Below are 20,624 nucleotides of genomic sequence, written 5' to 3'. Positions count from 1 at the left end.
CGGGGCGGTCGAGCCCGTTAGATTTGGCGGTCCGGCTTCAATATGGCTGCAGCGCGCAGCGTCAACGCAGAGAGCGCTTGTGAGGAAAAGGGGCCTGAGGGGTCGTGTCCGGAATCTGTGCCCCCCGGTGCCACCATTCCGAGGGTGAAGCTCCTCGACACTCTGGTGGATACTTTCCTCCAGAAGCTGGTCGCCGCCGGAAGGTAAGGGGGAGGAGTAGGCTACAGGCGCGCGAGAGGCCCGGGGGAGGGGGCCGGTGGCAGCGGCCTGATCACGTGGCCTCGTTCCTGGGCTGTGACTGGCCGGCGTCCCCTTCCGGCAGTCACGTGGTCTCTTTCTCGCGCGCGCATGGGGGCGGAGCAGGGAGCTTGGCGCTCATTCACCCCGCGCCCGGGCCCCTGTGCGCCGGAGGGCGGCCGGGGGGCGGCCGGGGGGGGCGTCGACTGATGCGGAAGTGTGGGGCGCGTGCGGGTGGTGTCCCCCGCGGGCGGTGCTGTGGCGGTGCTCCCCGCGCGGCCCACCCCTTAGCCCCGCGCAGACCTGCGGCGGTCCCTGCGCCCGCCTGGCGCGCAGTCCGTGGGCGGACACGTGCTGGGCACAGAGTAAGCACAGGGTTTGCTGAGATAGTGGGCAGGCGATGGGACGGAGGGCAGCTCGGGGAGGGCGCCCGCTGGGGACTGGACCCTGAGCGGAACGTGGAGGAACGAGGGATAGGGAAAAAGGCTGCAGACGGAGGACACAGCTTGTGCGAAGGCCCTGAGGTAGTCAGGCCTGCTGGGGGGGGGGGGCGGCGGTGGCGGCCTTTTCGTGCAGGACCTAGTTTCCGGAGCAATGGATTTGATAAAATAATTTGTAATTATTTTTATGGACCCGTCATAAGACACCACCAAGATCTGTCCAGGAGAGGCCCCTCTTTTGCTTTTTTATTTTAGCCCCCCCCCACTCATTCTTGTATTCCTCGCCCCTCTCCATAGGCCCCACTTTCTATTAGCTCTATGTCCTCCGTTTATTTATGTGCCAATATCTATTGACCTACTACAATGTCCAAGGCTCTGTTGTAGGAGCTGGAGATAGACCAGTGATCAAGCAGCGGTAAAGAAAAATAAATCAGGGTAAAGGAATAGAGCAGTGGGGTGGGGGCGTCTGGGTTAGCAGGAGTGCAAGGAAGTGACATTGGAGTATGTTTGCTTCTTTGTAAAATACCTTGTTTTGTCTATGCTTGTTTTAAGATTATATGAATGATAATTGAGCTGCATACAACTTTTTTCACTCAACACCATTTTTTCCCCTTAAGATCAAACCATGTACTGTAAGTGCATGTGGTTCAGGGCTTCTCGGGCAGTTTTTCTTACCAAGATATGCATCAGCGCTTACCTGTCCCCTGTCACAGACCCCCTGGTTCCCTCCAGGCCCCTCCTCCACAGGTTATGCCGGGTGACTGTCCTTGTCCGTGTTCTTACAGGAGTGCTGGCATTTCTGGATGTAAATATCGGAGAGGGGCTGCTGGATTCTGGGGCTTACACCTCCTGTGCCTTGTCAGATTGCTTTCCAGGAAGGCTGTTCCTGTCTCCTCCATCCTCACCAGCACCGAGTGTCCACCATTCTAACCCCTGCAGCTCTGAAGTTGTGGAGAGGGCTGTCCCACGGTTGTTGTAATTCGCACACCCCTACTGCCTCACAGCTTTGGACATGTCCTCATTACACTTGTCAGTCATGTGGCTTCCTTTTCTGCCAGCTGCCTACTTGTTTCCTCCAGCTTTTTTTTCCCAGACTCATTTTCTTAAGATTTTATTTATTTGTCAGAGAGAGAGAGAGAGAGAGAGAGAGCTCACAAGTAGGGAGAACTGCAGGCAGAGGGAGAAGCAGGCTCCCCGCTGAGCAGAGAGCTGGATGTGGACGTGGGGCTCGATCCCAGGACCCTGGGACCGTGACCCGAGCCGAAGGCAGACGCTTAACTGACTGAGCCACCCAGGCACGCCCTCTATAGAGTTTTAAAGTTCTTTAAAGAACTCGTGCATTCTTTACTGGGTCACTACCTAGTACTTAGTAGTTTCTGTTACTATTGTGAATATTTTCTTATTTTCTATTTTCTTTTAAAATTCGTTACTGATGACTTAGAGAAACTATTGCTTTTTGTAAGATAGTTGTATCTAGCAATCTTGCTCCACTCTTAGGAAAGTATAACCTCCCTCAGAGCGCACAGATCATAAATGTTCATCTCGATAACCATTTTCACGAATGAGCACACCCTTGTAACCAGCACCCAGATCAAGAAACAACCCCAGGAAGTGCTCATGTGCCCCCTTCCCAGCTTTACCTTCAGCTGAAAGGGTAACCTCTTTCCTGACTAGTGTTAACCAGACATTAATTTTCCCTGGATTCCCCCCGCACTTTATTAAATGCAATCCTGTAGTTCGTAATCTTTTATTATGTCTGACTTCTTTTCCTCGGCATTGCCTTTGTGAGATTCACCCAGATTGTCATCAAGGACTTGCAGTAGTAAACACTGTTGTAATTGTCTTTGCCTTCTTCCTAAAGTTCTCCACAGTGTTTAAGTTTTGGGCACATATTTTTGGAAAATTATGAAAGTCCCTGTGTGTTTCTAGTTTTCAGAGAGGTTTTTAAAAAGTCATAATTTTTTTAAGTTAGTTTGTTTATGTAAGTAACCTCTACATCCAGCCTGGGGCTCGAACTCATGACCCAGAGATCAAGAGTCACGCTCTTCTCTGACTGAGCCAGCCAGGCACCCCTGAAGCATCATAATTAGATGTTGAACTTTATCAAATGTTTTCTTCCTCTACTAAGATGATCTTGTAATTTTTCTTTAGTTCATTAATATTGGTGATCTCTGTTGGCAGATATTATGGAAGTTAAACCATCTTTGCATTTTGGGAATGAATGTACTTGATTATGGCGCATTTTTAAAATACACTGGCTGGCTCAGTGGGGGGAGCGTGTGACTCTTGATTTGGGGGTTGTGGGTTTGGGCTTCAGGTTGAGTGGAGAATGCTTAAAAATAAAACCTTAAAAAAAACACTGTTAGATTTAGTTAGATCTGTGTTTATATGCTAATAAGTTGAATGCATCTTTATTTCCTTTACTGTCCTTATTTGTTTATGGAATCAAGGACGTATTAGCTGTGTATGAGGACGTAGACAGTACTCCCTCTTCTGAAACGATTTTTGTAAGATTGGGATTATCTATTTCTTAAAAGTTTGGGAGAGCTCACTTAGGCCAAGAATTTCTTGCTTTGCTGAGCACAGCGGGCGTCGAGCCGTGGCGCTGGATGTGTCCTCACCGAGGTCGCTGCCCGCGTCTGGTATGGAGCCGTTCTTGTCATGGCCACAAGTCGGCTCGGATTTGATTTCTTCTTGTGGTAGGATTGCTGTTTTACAGGCGCTCCCCTACCCCAAATCTGTCTCCTTTGTCTGTTACAGTCTAACTTTTCAAAATGTTTTAAATTTTTACTTTAATTTTTATTACTTCTCCTATTTCCATTATATGCTGTTTCTCTTTTTTTGGACTTTATGTAGGCAGAGTTCTATCTTACTAATCTTTTTACAAAATTGGCTTTTAAAAAAACTTTTGAGGTTATTATGAGCCTCTGTATCTTTGAAACCTATCTTTATTTTTTATTTCTTTTGATTTGTTTTATTACTCTCTTCCCAAGTTCTTGAGTTGAATATTTAGCTCTTTTCTTTTTCAGCGTTTTTTGGTTTTTTAAAAAATGTGCTTAAAACTATAAATTTTCAGGGACGCCTGGGTGGTTTATTCAGTTAAGCGTGTGCCTTAGGCTCAGGTCATGATCCCAGGGTCCTGGGATCGAGCCCCACTTTGGGCTCCCTGCGCAGTGGGGAGCCTGCTTCTCCCGCTCCATCGGCCATCCCCCCCACCCCAAACTTGCGCTCTCTGGCTCTATCTCTCTGTCAAATAAATAAATAAAATCTTTTTTAAAAAACTATAAATTTTCATAGGACTACTTTTGCCAGTTTCTACAAATTTCAGTATCTCATATTTTCATAGTTGTTGAAGTTTTTAATTGAGATCTAATTCTTACACCGTGAACTTTACCCTCACAGTGCACAGTTAGTACCTTCACAGAGTCGTGCACCCGCCGCCACTGTCTAGTTCCAGAGCACCCTCATCACCCCAGAAAGAAGCCTCGTGTTTGTTAGCAGTCACTCCCCCCCACCCCGTTCCTCACCCCCAGCTCCCAGCAGTCACCAGTCTACCTTCTGTCTGTGTGCAGCTGCCTGTTTTGGACATTTCCTCTGCACTGGGCATACCTCGCCTGGCCTGGCCTGACGTGTCCGGCTGCTCGCACTTCGCATAAGGCATGATTGCAGGGTTCCTCCATGTCCCCATGTCTGTACTTCTGTCCTTTTTATGACTGAATCGTATTCTGTGGTGTGGCTCTCCCGACCACATTGGGTGTATCCTGCATCGACTGCCGCCCGGGTGGGGCTGTTTTCGCCTTACGGTCTGTTAGGAGGAATGCTGTGAAGGGCTTCACTGAACCAGTGTGCGGCTCTCCCGGGGATACACCTACGAGTGGAGTTGCTGGCTCGTAGAGTAACTCCAGGTCTCGCTTTTGGGGGAACTGCCACTGTTTTCCAAAGCAGCTGTGCTATTTTATGTGTCCGCCAGCTTGAGGCGTGGTGAGGGTTGGGATTTCTCCACATCCTCACCAGCATTCCTTACTGTCTGTCTTTCTGATGGCAGCCCGTAGCCCAGCGTACAGTGGTATCTCACAGGGCCTTGGATTTTCCAAAGGACTACCGAGGCTGAGCACATTTCAGGTGCTTATTGACCATTTTTGTATCTTCTTTGGAGAAATGTTGATTCAAATATTTTGCCCATTACTTATTTATATACAGTTTTTTTTTTCGTTTTATTTTTGTCTTTTTTTAAGATTTAAATATTTTTTTGAGAGAGAGTGAAAGAGAGAGAGCACTAGAGAGAGAGCAAGCACGAATGGGGGGCAGAGGGAGACGGAGAAGCAGACTGCCCGCTGAGCAAAGAGCCCAATGTAGGGGGCTCAGTCCCAGGACCCTGGGATCATGATCTGAGCCGAAGGCAGATGCTTAGCCAGTTGAGCCACCCAGGTGCCCCTTATTTTTTAGTTTTAAATAATCTCTACACCCAACTTGGGGCTTGAACCCATAACCCTGAGATCAAGTCGCATGCTCCACCAAGTGAGCCAGGCGCCCCGTTTTTGCCCATTCTTTAAGTGGGCAGTCTTTGTACCGTTAACTTGTAAAAGCTCTACTTTTGAGAAGTCAAATTTAGATTATTTATTTATTAATATGTATTTATTTAGATAGAAAGTTGCAGAGAATTTTTTTTTTTTGGTTGCAGGTGGTTTTAGTGTCATGTGAGAAACTACTGTCTGATTCAAGGCCACAGACTTACAGCTGTGTTTTCTTCTAATGAGTTGTCTGGTTTTTGCTCTTTTGTTTGATCCATTTTGAGTTAGTTTCTGTGTGTGATACGAGACAGGGGTCCAGCTCCATTCTTTCACACGCGGACATAGTCATTTAATTTTATGTATTTTATTTTATGTAATTTTCCTTATGATTTCATCTTTAACCCAATGATTATTTAGTAGTATGTTTTTTGGTTTCCAGACATGTAATTTTTTTTTAAGTTAACCTTTTGTTGTGATTTCTAATTTTATCGTATTACGATTAGGTAACATGGTCTGTAGGACACCGATTTTGGGGGGAACTTTTGACACTTTGACCCCATGTGGCCAAGTATGTGGGCAGTTTTTGTGAATGTTCCATGTGTGCTTGAAAAGAATGTGCAGTATCTGATTCCTGGGTATAAAATTCTATACTTATTATCAGTTTCAACTTTTCAATGTTATTAAAATCTTTTATATGCTTATTTAAAAAATCCTCCTGGTGACTTGAGCCATCCATTTATTTTTAAAATCTCCAGTCACAATTTCTGTTTTAAGTTTGTTTATTTATTTTTAGTAATCTCTGCTCTCAACATGGGGCTGGAACTCACGACCCTGAGGTCAAGAGTCACATGCTCTCCTAGCTGAGCCAGCCAAGTGCCCTTGATGTTTCTTTAAGTCATGACTGATCCTTTTTTTTTTTTTTTTCATGTTTGAGAGACGTCTCTCCACTGGTTTGAAAATGTTTATTTATTTATTTGTAACGCTCTGAATGTATAATGCTCAGTGGGGAGTCTGCTTCTCCTTCTCCCTCTGCCCCTCCCCCTAGTTTCTTTCTCTCTCAAATGAATGAAACAGTCTTTAAAAAAAGGAAAAAAATGTGCCTTGCCTTGACTGAGGTAGTAGTCACGCAGGGTTACACACATGACGGCCACACAAACTGGGGTATGTATGATCGCTGGTGAAATCTGAACGAGCTGTGTACGGTGTTGACTTTGAGGTTTTGATGTCGGACTACAGTTGTGCAAGATGTTAACATTGTGGAGGGTACTTGACTTTGCAACTTCCTGCAAATCTATAATTATTTCAAAATAAAGAGTTCAAAAAGGTTAATCTACAAAAGATATTTATCATAGCACAATGTTCAGTGGGAAATAATTGAGAATCACCTAAAATGTCCAACATTTGAAGAATGGTAGTTACACAAGTATAATAACTCGGACTAATAAAGTACTCTGCTGGTTTTTAAAATTCCATCTGGTGGGCACCCGGGTAGCTCAGTCGGCTGAGCATCTGCCTTTGGCTCAGGTCATGATCCCGGGGTCCTGGGATCAAGCCCCATGTTGGTCTCCCTGCTCAGCGGGGAGTCTGCTTCTCCCTCTGCCCCTCCCCCCTTGTGCCTTCTCTCTGTCTCTCAAATAAATAAAATCTTTTTAAAAATCTTTTATTTATTATTTTAATATTTTATTTATTTGAGAGAGAGAGAGCCAGAGAGAGCAGGAGCCGGGAGGAGAGGGTTCAGAAGCAGGCTCCCCGCTGAGCAGGGAGCCGGACAAGGGGCTTGATCCCAGGACCCTGGGACTGTGACCAGAGCTGAAGGCAGACACTTAACCAACTGAGCCACCCAGGCGCCCGTAAATAAAATCTTTTTTAAAAAATAAAATTCCATTTTGAATAATGTCTAATCATGGGAAAATGATCACATTATAATGGTAAATTTTAAAATCAGGTTATGGAGAGAAGCATGCAGATCCTACATGAATATGATTTTTCTCTAACTGTATTAAAATTGCAGTTGACAGGGGCTCCTAACTGCCCAGTGGGTGGAGCATGCAACTCTTGGTCTCGGGGTTGTAGGTTCAAGCCTGTCTATTGGGTATAGACAGTCCTTAAAAAAATAAAATCTTAAAAAAATAAAATCGCAGTTGATTAGTTGACATGTTACATTTTTTAGTCATTTAAAAATGACAATTATTATTTTTTAAAAGTCTGAAGCATTCTGTCTGACCTTGGAAAGCTTGTCAGCCCAGAGTCCCATGCCTAGCTGCCTGGTAGGGGCCACAGCAGCCTGAGGTGGTGCAGATGGAGGCAACTGGGGGTAGGATGCAGGGGAGAGGAGGGACGGGGACTCCAGGACTCCCATCTTGTGGCGGTTGGGTGGAGGGTGGTGCCATCCATCAGGAGCTGGGGAGAGAAACAGGTCTGGGGTTAGAAAGCTGTTTGGATAGGTTCAGGCTTCTCCGCATCTTTGCTCCCTCCTCCCAGCGCCTGGCCAAGCACAAGTCAGTATTCTGCCTGCACCCCTCTGCCCCTTCCCCAGCCCGAGGAGCCACGTAGTGGAGCCTCTCCCCCATGGGACATCGTGCCTCTACCGTGAGCCCGGCCCCTTCTGCCCCCGTCAGTCCTCTCCCCTTCTCCACAGCAACTACTGGAAATGCCCATCACGCCCCTCGGGCCTTTCCCCTGCACCCCGCCCTGGTGCCCTGGCAGGGAGAATGACCCCCCCACACCTGGTCTGTAGAGAAAACTGAGGTCACCAGGAGGAGTTCCTGCATCTGTGGATCTGGCTGAGAGTCACCCAGTCCCGCTTACCGCCTCGGTGTCGCTCCCCTTACATCCGAGGCTGTGGCTGCAGGTTTCTCCCTGCTTCCCCATCTCCCATTTAGGTCTCAGCTGAAAGCATTTTGCCGCCATTCCCTTGAAACGTTTCCTTTCAAGGTCATTAATAACTCTTTGTTGTCAAATACCGTGGATATTTTTTCGTCTTTGCCCTACTTGCTCTCCTTGTCGCATTTGACGCTGCTAGCCACTCCTTTGTCCTTGACGCTGTCCCTTGGCCTCCCACACCAGTCTCTGCCCCTCTTCCTTCTTGGGCTCCTCTTCCTCTCCTTGTCCTGGAATGTGTGAGCGCTGGCCCTTCCTCACGTCCCTCCACACGTGAACGATCACGTCCCTTTTGATGTCTTGTTGCTTCTAACAGCCCTTGAGGGTCTGTGCACGGCTCCTTGCCCTGGCCTCCAAGGCTCCATGCACTCTGGCCGCCTTCGACGCCTTGTCATCTCAGGGAGTCCTCCTCCTCTCCTGGAAGGTCCAGAGCTTTCCTGCCTCGGGGCATTTGCAGCTGATGTCTGCTCCGCCAGGGATGGTTCTCTGCCCTCTCTTGCAAACCGTCTTTAAAGCTGCCTTCCTCCCCTGCTTACTCTTCTTTTTAAAGATTTTATTTATTAGAGTGAGTGCGCAAGAGCACACGAGGAGGGGCAGAGGCAGAGGGAGAGGGAGAAGCAGACTCCCCTGCTGAGCAGGGAGCCTGACCCGGGGCTTGATCCCAGGACCCCGGGATCATTACCTGAGCTGAAGGCAGAGCCTAACTTCCTGAGCCACCCAGGCGCCTCTCCCCTAGTTACTCTTTATCACGACACTTTTGTTTATTCCCCCGTAGCACCCTGACCGTGCACTGTTCCCTTGTCCGTGTCCCCCACGTTAAACCTAAGGTCCAGAGGACAAGATCGGGTCTGTCTCATTCACCGCTCTGCACTCATTGCTTATCACGGTGCCTGGAGATGCCCAGTAGACTGTTGCGGGGTCTTTGAGGGTTCCCAGGCTGCATCTCTGCCAGCCTTCAGGATCCAGCAGTCTACTTCTGGACTGTCCTCTTCGTGTCCCACAGAACCACCGAGGATGCATGGTGGAGACAGGACGGCTGCTCCCTCTGTGGGCTCTGACTTGGTGGAAGATACCACCGTGTGCCCATTCTCTAGGCCAGAGGTTTGGGAATGCTCCCCAGTCCCTTGCTCCAGTCAGCTGCCGGCCCCGCTGAAGCAGTTTGCTCTCAGCCTGCTCCCTCCCGCCCGTGTGCCAGTGCTCAAGGTCAGACCCGCCATCTCATTAGGTGGCTGCCGCCGCCTCCAGGCTGCCCTCCAGCCTCAGTCCTGCCCCTTCCCTTACCGCTCATATTGAAGCATGTCCTTCTCCTGCTTAAAAAGGTTAATTGTCTCAGGGTTGCTTCCAGAATTAGCTCAGCTCATGAGGCCATTCACTCCTTGGCCCCTCGCTATTTCTCTAGCCATGGTCAGGGCCATGGGTGTGGAAGATACGCATGCGCACATGCACGCGGACACACACACACGTGCCGTGAGCTCCCCTGCAGCGACCCGCTCTTTCCGTTGGCCGCCTCTCCCTGCCAGGACCTCCTTCCCTCTGCGGGCTTTAGCAGGACCTTGCGGCTTGTTTCACACGGAAAGGGCTCAACAGACGTCGGGTATGAAAACACCCGCTTTGAAGATGTATGCAAGTACTTGACCCTCTCCCGAGTCATCAAGTTAAAAGTCCTCAGTCTCCAAGACCAAGTCCCTATACGGGGACAGCGGTCTCCACGTAGTACAGGCTAGTTTGTTCACGTGCCAGCGGGCTGTCGCACACCCCGCACTGATTTTCTCTGCGACTCAGCCTACTGCTCGTGCACCTGTTCGCTTGACGAGGAGGCAAATCGTACGACGCACCCCAGAATGACTGGCAGGTAGTCGGCCTCGCTGGGCCATCAGAGCAGACGGACCCCCGCCCCGCCACTGTCTCCAGGTGGGGTGTCTTCCTTTCCTAGGGTCGACTGAGGCAAAGACTCCCACCTGTCCTCTCTTGGGGGTCAGAACATAGAAGCAGGCTCGGTTGGGGCTTACCATCGTGACTTGTGCCTTGTTGTCTGAAAAGGAAGGGTTCTGTTCTGTCCTCACAGCCTCCTGGACCTTCTGAACGACCGCCATCCTGTTTAGCTAAAGCAAGCAGACAAGCTGTCCCCCTTCAGGGCTTTGTCACAAATCAGGGCCACCAAGAGAGGCAGCTGGCTGGAGGCGGCAGTGGGCCCTGGCGAAGACCAGGTCATCCTTTTCGGTGGCAAGCGGGATCTGCCACAGGCGCCACGCCACCCTGGCTGTGCCCTGGGGGGGTGTCTGTCCAGGCCCAAGGGAGGAGGAGGTCCAAGTGTCCACCGGTGCAGCTGTGGTGGCCAAGTAGGGTCTGTGAGACCAAACTTCAGCCTCCGTGCGGCCGCGGGGGAGTGCAGAGCGCTTGGTGTGCCGGCCGGCTGCCCGCGGCCTTCAGAGGAGACAGCTGCTCCCGGGTAAGCGTGGTACCGTGGTACCGGAGAGTGCGGCCACGAGATGCGGGCCCCCCGATATCTCACCCTGGTTGCATGTGCTGGAGACCATGCTGCACGGTGACGTGTCTGCAGCGCGGCGGGGCTCTGACTGTGGCTTGTTGGCACCTCCAGACCACCCGCCGCCCTCTGTGTCCCCTCCCCGTGCCTGTGTCCCCCCGCCTGCCTCCCCCCGAGTCCACCCCACACAACAGCCTGAAGCCTCCTGAAGCACAGGGCTGATCCCGGCCTGGCCGTGCTTCACCCCTTCGTGGTGCGCCCAGCCCTGCCGCCCTGGCAGCCTGTGGGTCGGGGGCACCTGAGCCCGAGCCAGGGGGCCCCCTCGGGTCCCAGCCACGCCACCTCGGGCAAGCCTCTGTCTCCTTGCCTCCGCTCCCTCGTCAGAGGAATGGAGGTGGCGGAGGTGGAGCACGGAGCGTGCTCGGTGGGGTGGCCGGGCCTTCCGTCCTCCGGCCTGCCCGTGCTTCCCGCTTAGGCCTCAGGCGTTGCTTCCTCCGGGGCGTCTTCCCTGAGCTCCTGCGAGGTCCTCTCTGCTTCCTGTCCTCGGTTTCCTGGGACTGATCTGTCTTTCCTTGGTCACGGTATCCCCTCGAGGGCATCTGTGGGTTTGTACCGCGGAGCGAGGCCGGCGCGCCGTCGGTGCTCGGTGTCTGTCAGGTGGGTCCACGAGTACAGTAGTCGCCCATGTCCCCAGAGTGGCCGTCCACGGGGTCAGGACTCGCAGCTGCAGTCTGGAAGCAGATGACCCCCCGTCTGACGTCCGGCCTGACGGTCAAGAGTAGCCGGACAGTCTGTCACACGCTGACGGCATTCCCCACCTTCCTCCCGCCATGTGGGCGTCTCGTCGTCGGGCAGCATCACAAGAAGAAGAAGGGTGAATACCGTCCAGTAGTGTATTGAGAGACAGACCTCCCAGTGACCCAGACACCGCCACCGGCGGCCGCCCGTCTCCGCAGGGGCGTACATCTGCTGCCTGCGGCTCCGGGCGGCTGAGGTCCTTGACAAGTGATATGTGAGTCCTGTGCGTCACGGGAAGCTCCCCACCTCCATGTGGTGACCAGAGGCCCGGCCACGAGGAGTAGGTGTTTCTTCCTCCACCCAGACCTTACTGCTCAGGTCCCCGTGCCGACTGGAGCGCCCTCCCCCGTCCCCAGATGCTGCCGCTATCTTTAGCATGACCCGTCCGGCCCCCGTCGCCTGGGAACACGCTGCCACTCCTTGGATGGCCTCTGATGAGTGATTGCAGAGCCCAGCAATCCCAGCTCCCCTCAAGAGACCCCAGTAAATCCCTCTCCGCCCCCTAAAAAAAAAAATATTGAGAGAGAGACCACATTCACATAACTTTTATTGCAGTATGCAGTTACAAGTATATTTTATAGAACAATTATTTTTATAGTGTTGTTCGTCTCTTACGGTACCTAGTTTATAAATTTTATCGTAGGTATGTATGTACAGGAAAAAACATAGTATATATCGAGTTTGGTTCTATCCACAGTTTCAGGAATCTGTTAGGGGTGTTGGCAGGTACCCCCTGTGGATAAGGGGACTACTGTACAATTATCTTGTTGGAGTTTTTAATTTTTGTGTTAATATTTATCAAATCAGAAGTCTTTTTCGGAAAAAGTACCCCAGTTTCATATTCTCACTATTAAGTTTCTAGTAGTTTCCAAAGAATCCAAGCATTAAAAGGTTAGATTAGCGCAAGGGGCCTTTGTATTCATGCGAGAGCGAGAGCGAGAGCAAGAGGTGAGCAGGGAGAGGAGCCGAGGGAGAGGGAGAAGCAGACTCCCCACTGAGCAGGGGGACCGGAGGTCATGACCCAAGGTGAAGGCAGACACCTAACCAACTAGGCCACCCAGGAGCCCCTAATGAAGGTTAATTTTTAGAAGGTAACCTTTTGTCAACAGTTGTCATCATAAATCGCAGACTTGTGCTGTCATCAAGGAGCATTTCTCGTTTGGGCTTCCCTACGCTTTCTCAGGCCTGCGGCTGCCCAGCACACCCAGGACTGAGAAGGGGCAGCAGGAGGGAGCTGACCGCTAAGCACCTGCGAGCGCAGCGGGGCAGCCGTCCAGGTGGTGGGCGGCGGTGTGTCCAGCCCTCCAGCCTCTGTCCCCATCTCGGTGTGGCCCATCCCTGGGCTGGGACCGCAGCGCCCTCTGGTGGGCAGTCCGTGAAGGGACGCCCAGTGGAACCACAGGGCTGGGCTCCCCTAGCGCTGCAGCCCACTGAGCCCGAGCCGGGGTGTGCGGGCGGACCTTGACACAGGGACAGACCACGAGGGCTTGATTCTGGGCTTCAGTACTCTGAAGTTAATTTTTTTTTAAGTTAAACTGATATGGGCGCCTGGGTGGCTCAGTTGGTGAAGCGACTGCCTTCAGCTCAGGTCATGATCCCGGGGTCCTGGGATGGAGCCCCATGTAGGGCTCCCTGCTCAGCGGGGAGTCTGCTTCTCCCTCTCCTTCTATCCCTCCTCCTGCTTGTGCTCTCTCTCTCCCTCTCTCAAATAAATAAATAAATAAAATCTTTCAAGAAATAAAAAAATAAACTTGTGTGATAACTGTGTTTGTAGTGAGTTCTTAGTGCAGTTAATGAAGTATTTCTCCGGCGAGTCCCAACCGTGCAGGGTTTCAGATACTGTGCAGGAAGGCTTGAAGGGCAGGCTGCTCCAGATCTCGGGGCGGCGACTTCAGGCCGCACATGGGGCGTAGAGGTTATTTTAAAAAATACTTTTAAAAAAAGAGTGTAAGAGAAAAACTAGATTAAAATCAGTTGTTATAGTCGTTTGTGTTTTGAAATTCAGTAAATACATTTCAAACAGTGACTTTGGTGATAAATGTAACCCCCTCTCGCGGGGGCCACAACTTAGCCTTTTCTGTGTCTTGGGGCCAGTGGGTTCTTCTGCCGCTGGGCCGGCTTCTTTGCGGGCATCTGCCACCAGGACGCTTTTCGGAAGCACTTGCCTCCTGCAGGGGAGACTACTCGACTGTGGGAAGCCCGCTTGCTGTTCTCACAGCGGAGGGGGCGGTGAGGACTGCTCTTCGGAAATTGGTGATCCTGATTGTGGCTGACATGCTGCTTGTTGATGGGCCGGGCACTGTGCCAAGTACCTTCCATGTGTGACCTCAGAGCCTTTCTGTGAGCGCGGATAGTTACTATCCCCACTTGACAGAGGCAGGACCCGAGGCTTAGAAAGGTAAGGAAGTTGTCCCAGGTCACTCATGAGCGGTGGCAGGAGGATTTGAACCCAGACAGGACAGGCTGTGCGTCCGCAGAACCAGTGCACGTAGCTAGCACGCAGCTGGGTGGCCCCTTGCGTACCCTTGGAAGGCCAAGGCCAGGGCACCGTTCCAACAGAGGGCAAAGGGGGACTTGCAGAGAGGCCATCGGGGCTGCTCGTGAGGGAGGAGGACTCCGCCCGAGCAGCACACACCCGCTGGCCTGGGGTCCAGGGTGGGGAGGTGGCTGGGGTGGGGCTGGTCTGCAGCCGCATCGAACACAATTCTGGGCACCCTGGAGATCCCAGTGACATTGCAGGGGGCGGGATGGCCCAGAATGTTTTCTAAAATGCATCACTTTTCCTGCTTTTTCCTGAGAGTATCTATTTTAGGAGATTCACAGGGGCATTTAAACCATTCCCAAGCCTGCCCCGGCTCTCAGGAAAGGAATTTCTGGTGGTGGGGAGAGGGGGTTGGAGGAAGGTGGGCAAGGCACACGCGTGTCAGCTGCAGAATGAGGAAGCCCAGGCGCGGTGTCCGCCGTGATAACCGCAGCTCACGCCGCTCTGTGAGGAGCGTCATTGTAAGAGTTCCCATCACGAGGAAGAACTTTTCTTCTCTGTTTTGTGTATCTATGAGCTGGTGACGGGTGTTGACTACTCGTCCTGTGGTCTTTATTTCACCGTATGTGTGGGTCACAGCATCGTGCCGTGTGCCTTATACGGGGAGGCGTGGCCATTACGTCGCAGTAAAACGAAACAAACAAAACAAAGCGAGGATCCCTGTCCTCCTGTCTCGCTGACACCGGCGTCCAGTCCGCCTGCCTTCCCTCCGTGCCCGTGAGGCAGGCATTCGCTGTTCGGGGATCTACGGGGACGGGCTCTGCTTTTGCGGAGTCCTCGGAGCGCGGCGGGTCCGCAGGAAGACCTCCGCAGCGGCACAGGTGGGCAGACAGCCTGCCCCCGACCCCTGGCCCTCGCCGCTGCCGGCTGCCTGGGCACTGGAGAGGGCCCCACTCAGACCCTCTGCCGGCGAGCAGGCTGGGAGGAGGAACAGGATCTCCGGTGTCCAGGCCAAGCCCGTCTCCAGCCACAATTACTGGGTTTCAGTTCCAGCCCCGCTTGGCTGGGCGTCCTGCTTCTCCACATTCCGCATGTAGCCACGGACTGCGTGGCGAGTGTGGCTGGCAGCACGTGAGACACCCGGGGCCCTGCTGAGGCTGAAGGGTGCCCGCCATCCGTCCCTTGCCCTGGTCACGGCTGCCAGTGTCTATCGTGGACCGTCACAACAGGGAGAGACTGTCCCCTCCCGCGGAGCCGCTGGCAGAGACTGGCAGCCGGCCCTCCAAAAATAAAGCCCTGGCTTCCTGCGTTTGCCAGTCTCCAAGGTAAACGCTCAATCCGGAGTTGCGGAAAGAGGGCCGCAGCGCACCTTACAGTGTTTCCAGACAGGCTGTCAGCCGCCCCCAGAGCACGGAGAAGGTGCTGGATGAGGAAGTCCTGTGTTCTGAGTAGTTGGTACCATTGCTTTTAGTATCATGTGCTACCAGACTGTATAACCTAGTGTTCAGTGCGGCCGGTCGAGCAGCGGGCTCACGATTTCCTGAAAACGCAGCAGGTGTCCCTTGCAAGCCCCCGTGCGTGCTCAGGTTGACAGACACGGTGTAGGGCAGGATCCTGGCGGGGAGGCTGAGAGCCCTGAGCCGTGATTCTCCGAGCGGGGTGGGGGCTAGGCATGGGCTTCCAGGGACCCAAACCCCTGTGTCCTGTGGCCCTGAAACCTGGCTGCACAGCTGAGGAGTGTCCAGACCCACAGGCGAGTGCAGATGTGGGCTGCTGTGTGCTCGGGGACTCCCTGGCTCACACACTCCTGCAGGTCATCGGACGTTGCTTCGTCAGAGAGGCTTTCACTGAACACCCCCACCCCAGCTTAAAGACGATCCCCGAGACCCATTTCCTTCCCAGCGCCCTCCGCAAGTGGCTGTCCCCACGTTCACGTGTGTTTCTGTGTCTGCTGGCATCTCTCTGCCGGAAGCTCAGGGTGGGCCATGCAGCCTCTCCCCCCCCCCCCCCACAGAACACCCAGTACCTGGTTGGCGGCCAGCATGGCAGGCAGCGCCGAACCCTGGCAGAAGGTGAAGGGCCCGAGGGAGAAGGTAGAGACGAGAAAGCAGGGACTGGGGAGAGGAAAGGCAAGAAACTCGTTACCTTATTTGACTTTCTTTGTCTAAGAGAGCAAGCCATGGGGAGCATCCTGGGTGTCCTCTGATCTTTCCAGCCATGAGGGTGGGTCAGGAGCCCAGCTCTCAGCTGCCAGTGACAGAGACCTGATTTCAGATGGCAGGAATAGGGGCACCTGGGGGGCTCGGTCGGTGAAGTGGCTGCCTTCGGCTCAGGTCATGATCCTGGGGTCCTGGGATCGAGCCCCATGTAGGGCTCCCTGCTCAGCAGGGAGCCTGCTTCTTCCTCTCCCTCTGCTGCTCCCCCTGTGCTCTCTGTCAAATGAATAAATAAATCTTAAAAAAAATTTTTTTTTTAATGGCGTGACGATAAGAGGAATCCATTACCCCACTAACTAGCAGCCCCAAGGTGGGTTGGCTCTAGTTTGGTGTTTTCAGCAGCTTGATGATGTCCTCAGACACCCCAGTTCTTCTCTTCTGTTTGGCCTCCTTAGGGCCTCAGGCAAGGGCCCCCACCCACGGTGGCCAGGAGCTGGAGACATCACCTCCGGCAGGTGTAGTCACACCCTACAGAAAGGGTATCCGTTCCTTCCCGTGCGGCTCCTTTGAGGAGGAAGGAAAGCTCTCCCGGAGGCCACATGTCCTTTCCTAGTCCAGCCCAGCAAGGGGGCTGGAACGAAGGGAGTTTCTCAAGGACCGGGGCCCACACCGGCAGCAGCGTCCCCCGGGAGCCGGTTGGACATGGTGGGGGCAGCCGAGTCTTAGCGAGCCTTCCCAGTTGTTCGATGCACATGGCTGGACAGGTGTGACCCACCCGTAAGGGGACACCCCTGAGCTCAGCTGGGCTCTGCTGAGAGGTAGTGAGGACCCTGGGGACGGGGGTGCTGAGCAGAGCTGCAGGTGAGATGTCTTGCACCCACAGCCTTTACCCAGGGCTGTGGAGTTGGCCAGGCCCCGAGCCCCACAGGGGAAGGCAGGGGTGGCCAGGCCGGGGCTGTGGGCTGGCTGTGCGCTTGACCGTCCATCTTGCTGTCTGTGCTTCCCGCCAGCTTCCAGAGATTCACGGACTGTTACAAGCGCCTGCACCAGCTGCAGCCCGAGATGACGCAGCGGATCTATGACAAGTTTGTCACCCAGCTGCAGACGTCTGTCCGGGTGAGTGGCAAGGGGCGCAGCAGGGGGCGCTGGCTGGGGCCCTCTGGGTCCTCAGTGCTCGGAGCTGCCCTCTGTGGCCGCAGGCCGTCCCCCTGCTCTCGTGGTCCAGTGCTGTGCCCACTGTCCGCACCCCCCCACTCCTGTCCTCCCCGCGTCCCCAGCACCTGGTACGGGGCCTGGCACAGAAGGGACACTTAGCCGTGGAATCCCATGGAACTGCATGCTACAGGGAGTACAAAAAAGGACAGAACTCTGTCTTTAAGTAACGGTGATCCCTCCAGAGGGTTCCATTCCTGTGCCCTCCTGCTGGGGGGTGGGGGAGGGCAGGAAGCACCAGGCATGGCTGTGGCCCCAGCAGCTGGGCCTGCTGGGCAGGTTCTCCTCAGATGGTTTCCATTTGCTACTTCCTGTTCTTAATTATTAAAGTCACATGGAGAGAAGTTGGAATGTTGGTACAAAGACACAGAAATGAGCCAAAATCTTGCTGAGTCCTGCCGGTAGTTCAGTGTATTTTCACTGCGGGCTTGTCTGCTGTCATTAGAGCTCTTCCCTGCTTGCTCTGCAGGAGGAAATCTCTGAGATCAAAGCAGAGGGGAACCTGGAAGCGGTTTTGAACGCCTTGGACAAGATCGTGGAAGAGGGCAAAGACCGCACGGAGCCGGCCTGGTGAGAAGGACCTCACACGTGTGGGACTCCGGGTGCAGCAACCCTAGGCAGCAAGCCTGGGATCTCCTCCAGGGAAGGGGAGCCCCAGAGCCCACGGCAGGAGGCGGAAGGGCGGATTTGCAGTCTCTGTCAGGCCGCCCCGGGGGGTCTGGTTTTTATTCACTTGCCCATCTAACAACATTTAGGGGACACCCACTGTAGGCCCCAAAGGGTTTTACGTGCCCGGGATTCAGCAGTGAATCCGAGACCTGCTCCCTTGGGACTGACTCCCCCTGAGGCGTCCCACGAAGAATGGGGGGGACCCTGCGCTCCTGCCTCCCCCACTCTCCCCGTCTGAACTGTGTCTTAGGCCAGAGTCAGGAAGCACCTTTCTCGTCCTTTCCAATTTTCTTATGCTTTGTGACATTAACATGTAGGAGAATTGAGTTTGAGAACTGAAAACGAATTTTAAAACAAGCTCTGGCAGCTTCCATCCCACTGCCCATCGGAGCCGACGCACCCCTGCCTCAGGCATCAGGACCCCGTACTCTTGCCTCCAGTCCTGCCTGCCTTATCTTCCCCTGTCCGCCAGCACTGGCTGGGCCTCTCCGGGTCCCCCACTCCCGCACTCACTGTCTGAGGAGCGGGTGCACAGGGTCCCACGGACAGAGGCTGCCCTGGAGCGGTAGACATGGGGGTGCATGTGGTGGGACGCCTCAGGCGTGGGCAGTGAGAATGGGGAGAGGGGTCCCCGGGCACCTGAGCCGAGGGCCGGCTGCTGAGTGCACCGGGAGAGCGGGGGCCGCGCAGCGGCTCTCGGGAGGGGCCGTGGAAGCCCGTCCCGCTGAGACCGCAGCTGGGAAGCCGGCACAGCCTCGCCCACACACGTCCCCCCATCCCGGCCGCTCACCCCTGTGGCCACACAGGCGCCCCAGTGGGATCCCGGCAGAAGACGTGCGCAGCGCTCTGGCGCCCTACTTGCGACAGCAGCGGGACGCCCTGCGGCGCCGTGTGCACAGGCAGGAGGCCGAGAACCGGCAGCTGGCCGAGGCGGTGCTGGCTGGCCGCGGGCAAGTGGAGGAGCTGCGGCAGCAAGGCCGGGCCCGGCAGCAGGCCTGGCAGGTGAGTGTCCCTCCCGCCCGAGGACCTGGCTCCTCCTGTTAGCCGTGGGGTTCTCCACCCACCACTCCCCACTAGCTCTAAAACGCGTACATTAGGGGGCGCCCGGGGGGCACAGTCGGCTGAGCTTCCGACTCAGTTTGGTTCAGGTCGTGATCTCCGGGTCGTGAGATCAAGCCCACGTTGGCTCTGTCCTCAGTGGGGAGTCTGCTTGAGATTCCCTCTCTCCCTTTCTGCCCTCATGCCCTGTCTCCCTCCCGCTCTCTCAAAAAGTGGCTCCGATCCAGGGTTGCAGGCAGGCTCGAGTGGCTGTACTGCTCTTGGGCTCCCTCCGTCATCCAGATGTCCAGCTTGTGTTCACTTATAAGCCCTTGGTGGTTCCCTTCCTGCGGCCGGTCTTCCTGTTCCAGTCCTCATGGCAGGGGGCCCCCAAATCTCTGGCTCCCGGGTCCCTGAGCCTTGGAGAGACGGCAGCAGGAGCAGGGCCAGTGGCTTGCTCTCTTCCCTCTTGTCCTCACCCTGTCCCTGGCTCTGGGGCACCGGGCACCCACGGGGTCCTGACCCAGGCTCTCAGCCTGCCGCTGCCTCCTGGGCCTCTTGAGGGCGCCCTGCTGATTCGTCAGGTGAGATGCGACCCGCTGTTGCCACTCCATCTCGCTGAGGCCATGAGTCACTCTTCTGTCTGGGCCCTGACTTCCAAATTGGCCAGCCCTGACATTCGGAGCCTCGGTGTTCAGAGGGGGTGCAAAGACTCTGCTCGGACCCACAGCTCACCCAGTGCAGCCACAGACCCTGCGTATGAAGCGGGTCCACTGGTGAGCTCGGTGCCAGGCCCCGTGCGGCATCTGCGGGGCTCTGTCTGCCTCCGAGCCCAGCTGCGAGCCGGCTGGAAATCGCTGGGGGGGCTCAAACGATCAGGGGATACTTTGGAGGACCTTATTCACGACGGGCACTGCTCTGGGGAGGCCCGGCCTCAGTGGCCATGGCCCCCAGCCTGCCACAAAACACCTGCTGAGTAGGGGGAATCTTCCAAAGAGGCCTTTGCCTGCGACTGCCCTGCCGGGCCCGTGGCCCAAGCCCAGACCCGGTCCATGTCGTCCGGGGGACAGAGGCCTGGAGGCTGGAGGCAAGCCGAGTGAAGGGAAAGGTTTGGGTTTTCTCATGTCCTGTTTTTCCCCTCCTACTGTTGCCAGGCCCTGCGCAGAGAACAGAGGGAGCTGGTGGGTGTGCTGGGGGAGCCCGAGTGAGAAGTCCACCGGACCAGGAGCAGAGGGCAGCCGAGGTCGAGGGCCCGGCGAGCTGCCTCTGAGAACCACTGAAATGGTGCCCAGTCCCTGAGCAGGGATGGAGTTAGCTGGAGGATGAGGCCTGACTGTCCCTCCTGTTTTGGGGGCTCCCTTGGGGTCACACACCCACCCACCCACCCCCTTCAGACCCCTCCGTTTTCTTCTAACTTGAGGACTGTTGGCCAGCTCCCATGTTGGGAATCAGGCTCCAGGCTCTCTGTCCTCCGGGTCAGGGCCAGCTGCCCGCCCCGCCTGTGCCTGAGCGCCCCCGGACCTGGCTCGGGGAGTCTGTTTGGTCTGCCCTGATTGCCCCCTTGCCGGCCAGCCCGAGGGCCCTTGCCATGTTCTCCCCACATCCGTAAATAAACTTCCTCCGCTTCCTCCACTGTAATCTGTGAGGGAGCTTCCTCCGCTGGGCCTCTCCCAGCCTCTCCCGGGCCAAGGCCCCGCGAGGCCCAGCGCGGCGCCA

The 20,624-nt window shown here is 54.7% G+C and overlaps 1 protein-coding gene across 1 annotated transcript; it reads left to right on the top strand.

Annotated features, from left to right (window-relative positions):
- Positions 1 to 15: 15 nt before the first annotated feature.
- Positions 16 to 20,543, top strand: PMF1 (polyamine modulated factor 1). The gene is made up of 5 exons (XM_026485152.4): positions 16 to 203; positions 17,000 to 17,105; positions 17,671 to 17,771; positions 18,677 to 18,872; positions 20,063 to 20,543. Exons 1-5 carry the CDS (start codon positions 43 to 45, stop codon positions 20,114 to 20,116), a joined length of 618 nt encoding a protein of 205 aa, XP_026340937.1. The 5' UTR covers positions 16 to 42; the 3' UTR covers positions 20,117 to 20,543.
- Positions 20,544 to 20,624: the final 81 nt, after the last annotated feature.

This window comes from Ursus arctos, unplaced genomic scaffold, assembly GCF_023065955.2.
Source record: "Ursus arctos isolate Adak ecotype North America unplaced genomic scaffold, UrsArc2.0 scaffold_2, whole genome shotgun sequence".
In the NCBI taxonomy this organism is placed as follows: Eukaryota; Metazoa; Chordata; class Mammalia; order Carnivora; family Ursidae; genus Ursus; species Ursus arctos.
This window is presented reverse-complemented; position numbering and strand designations above follow the sequence as displayed.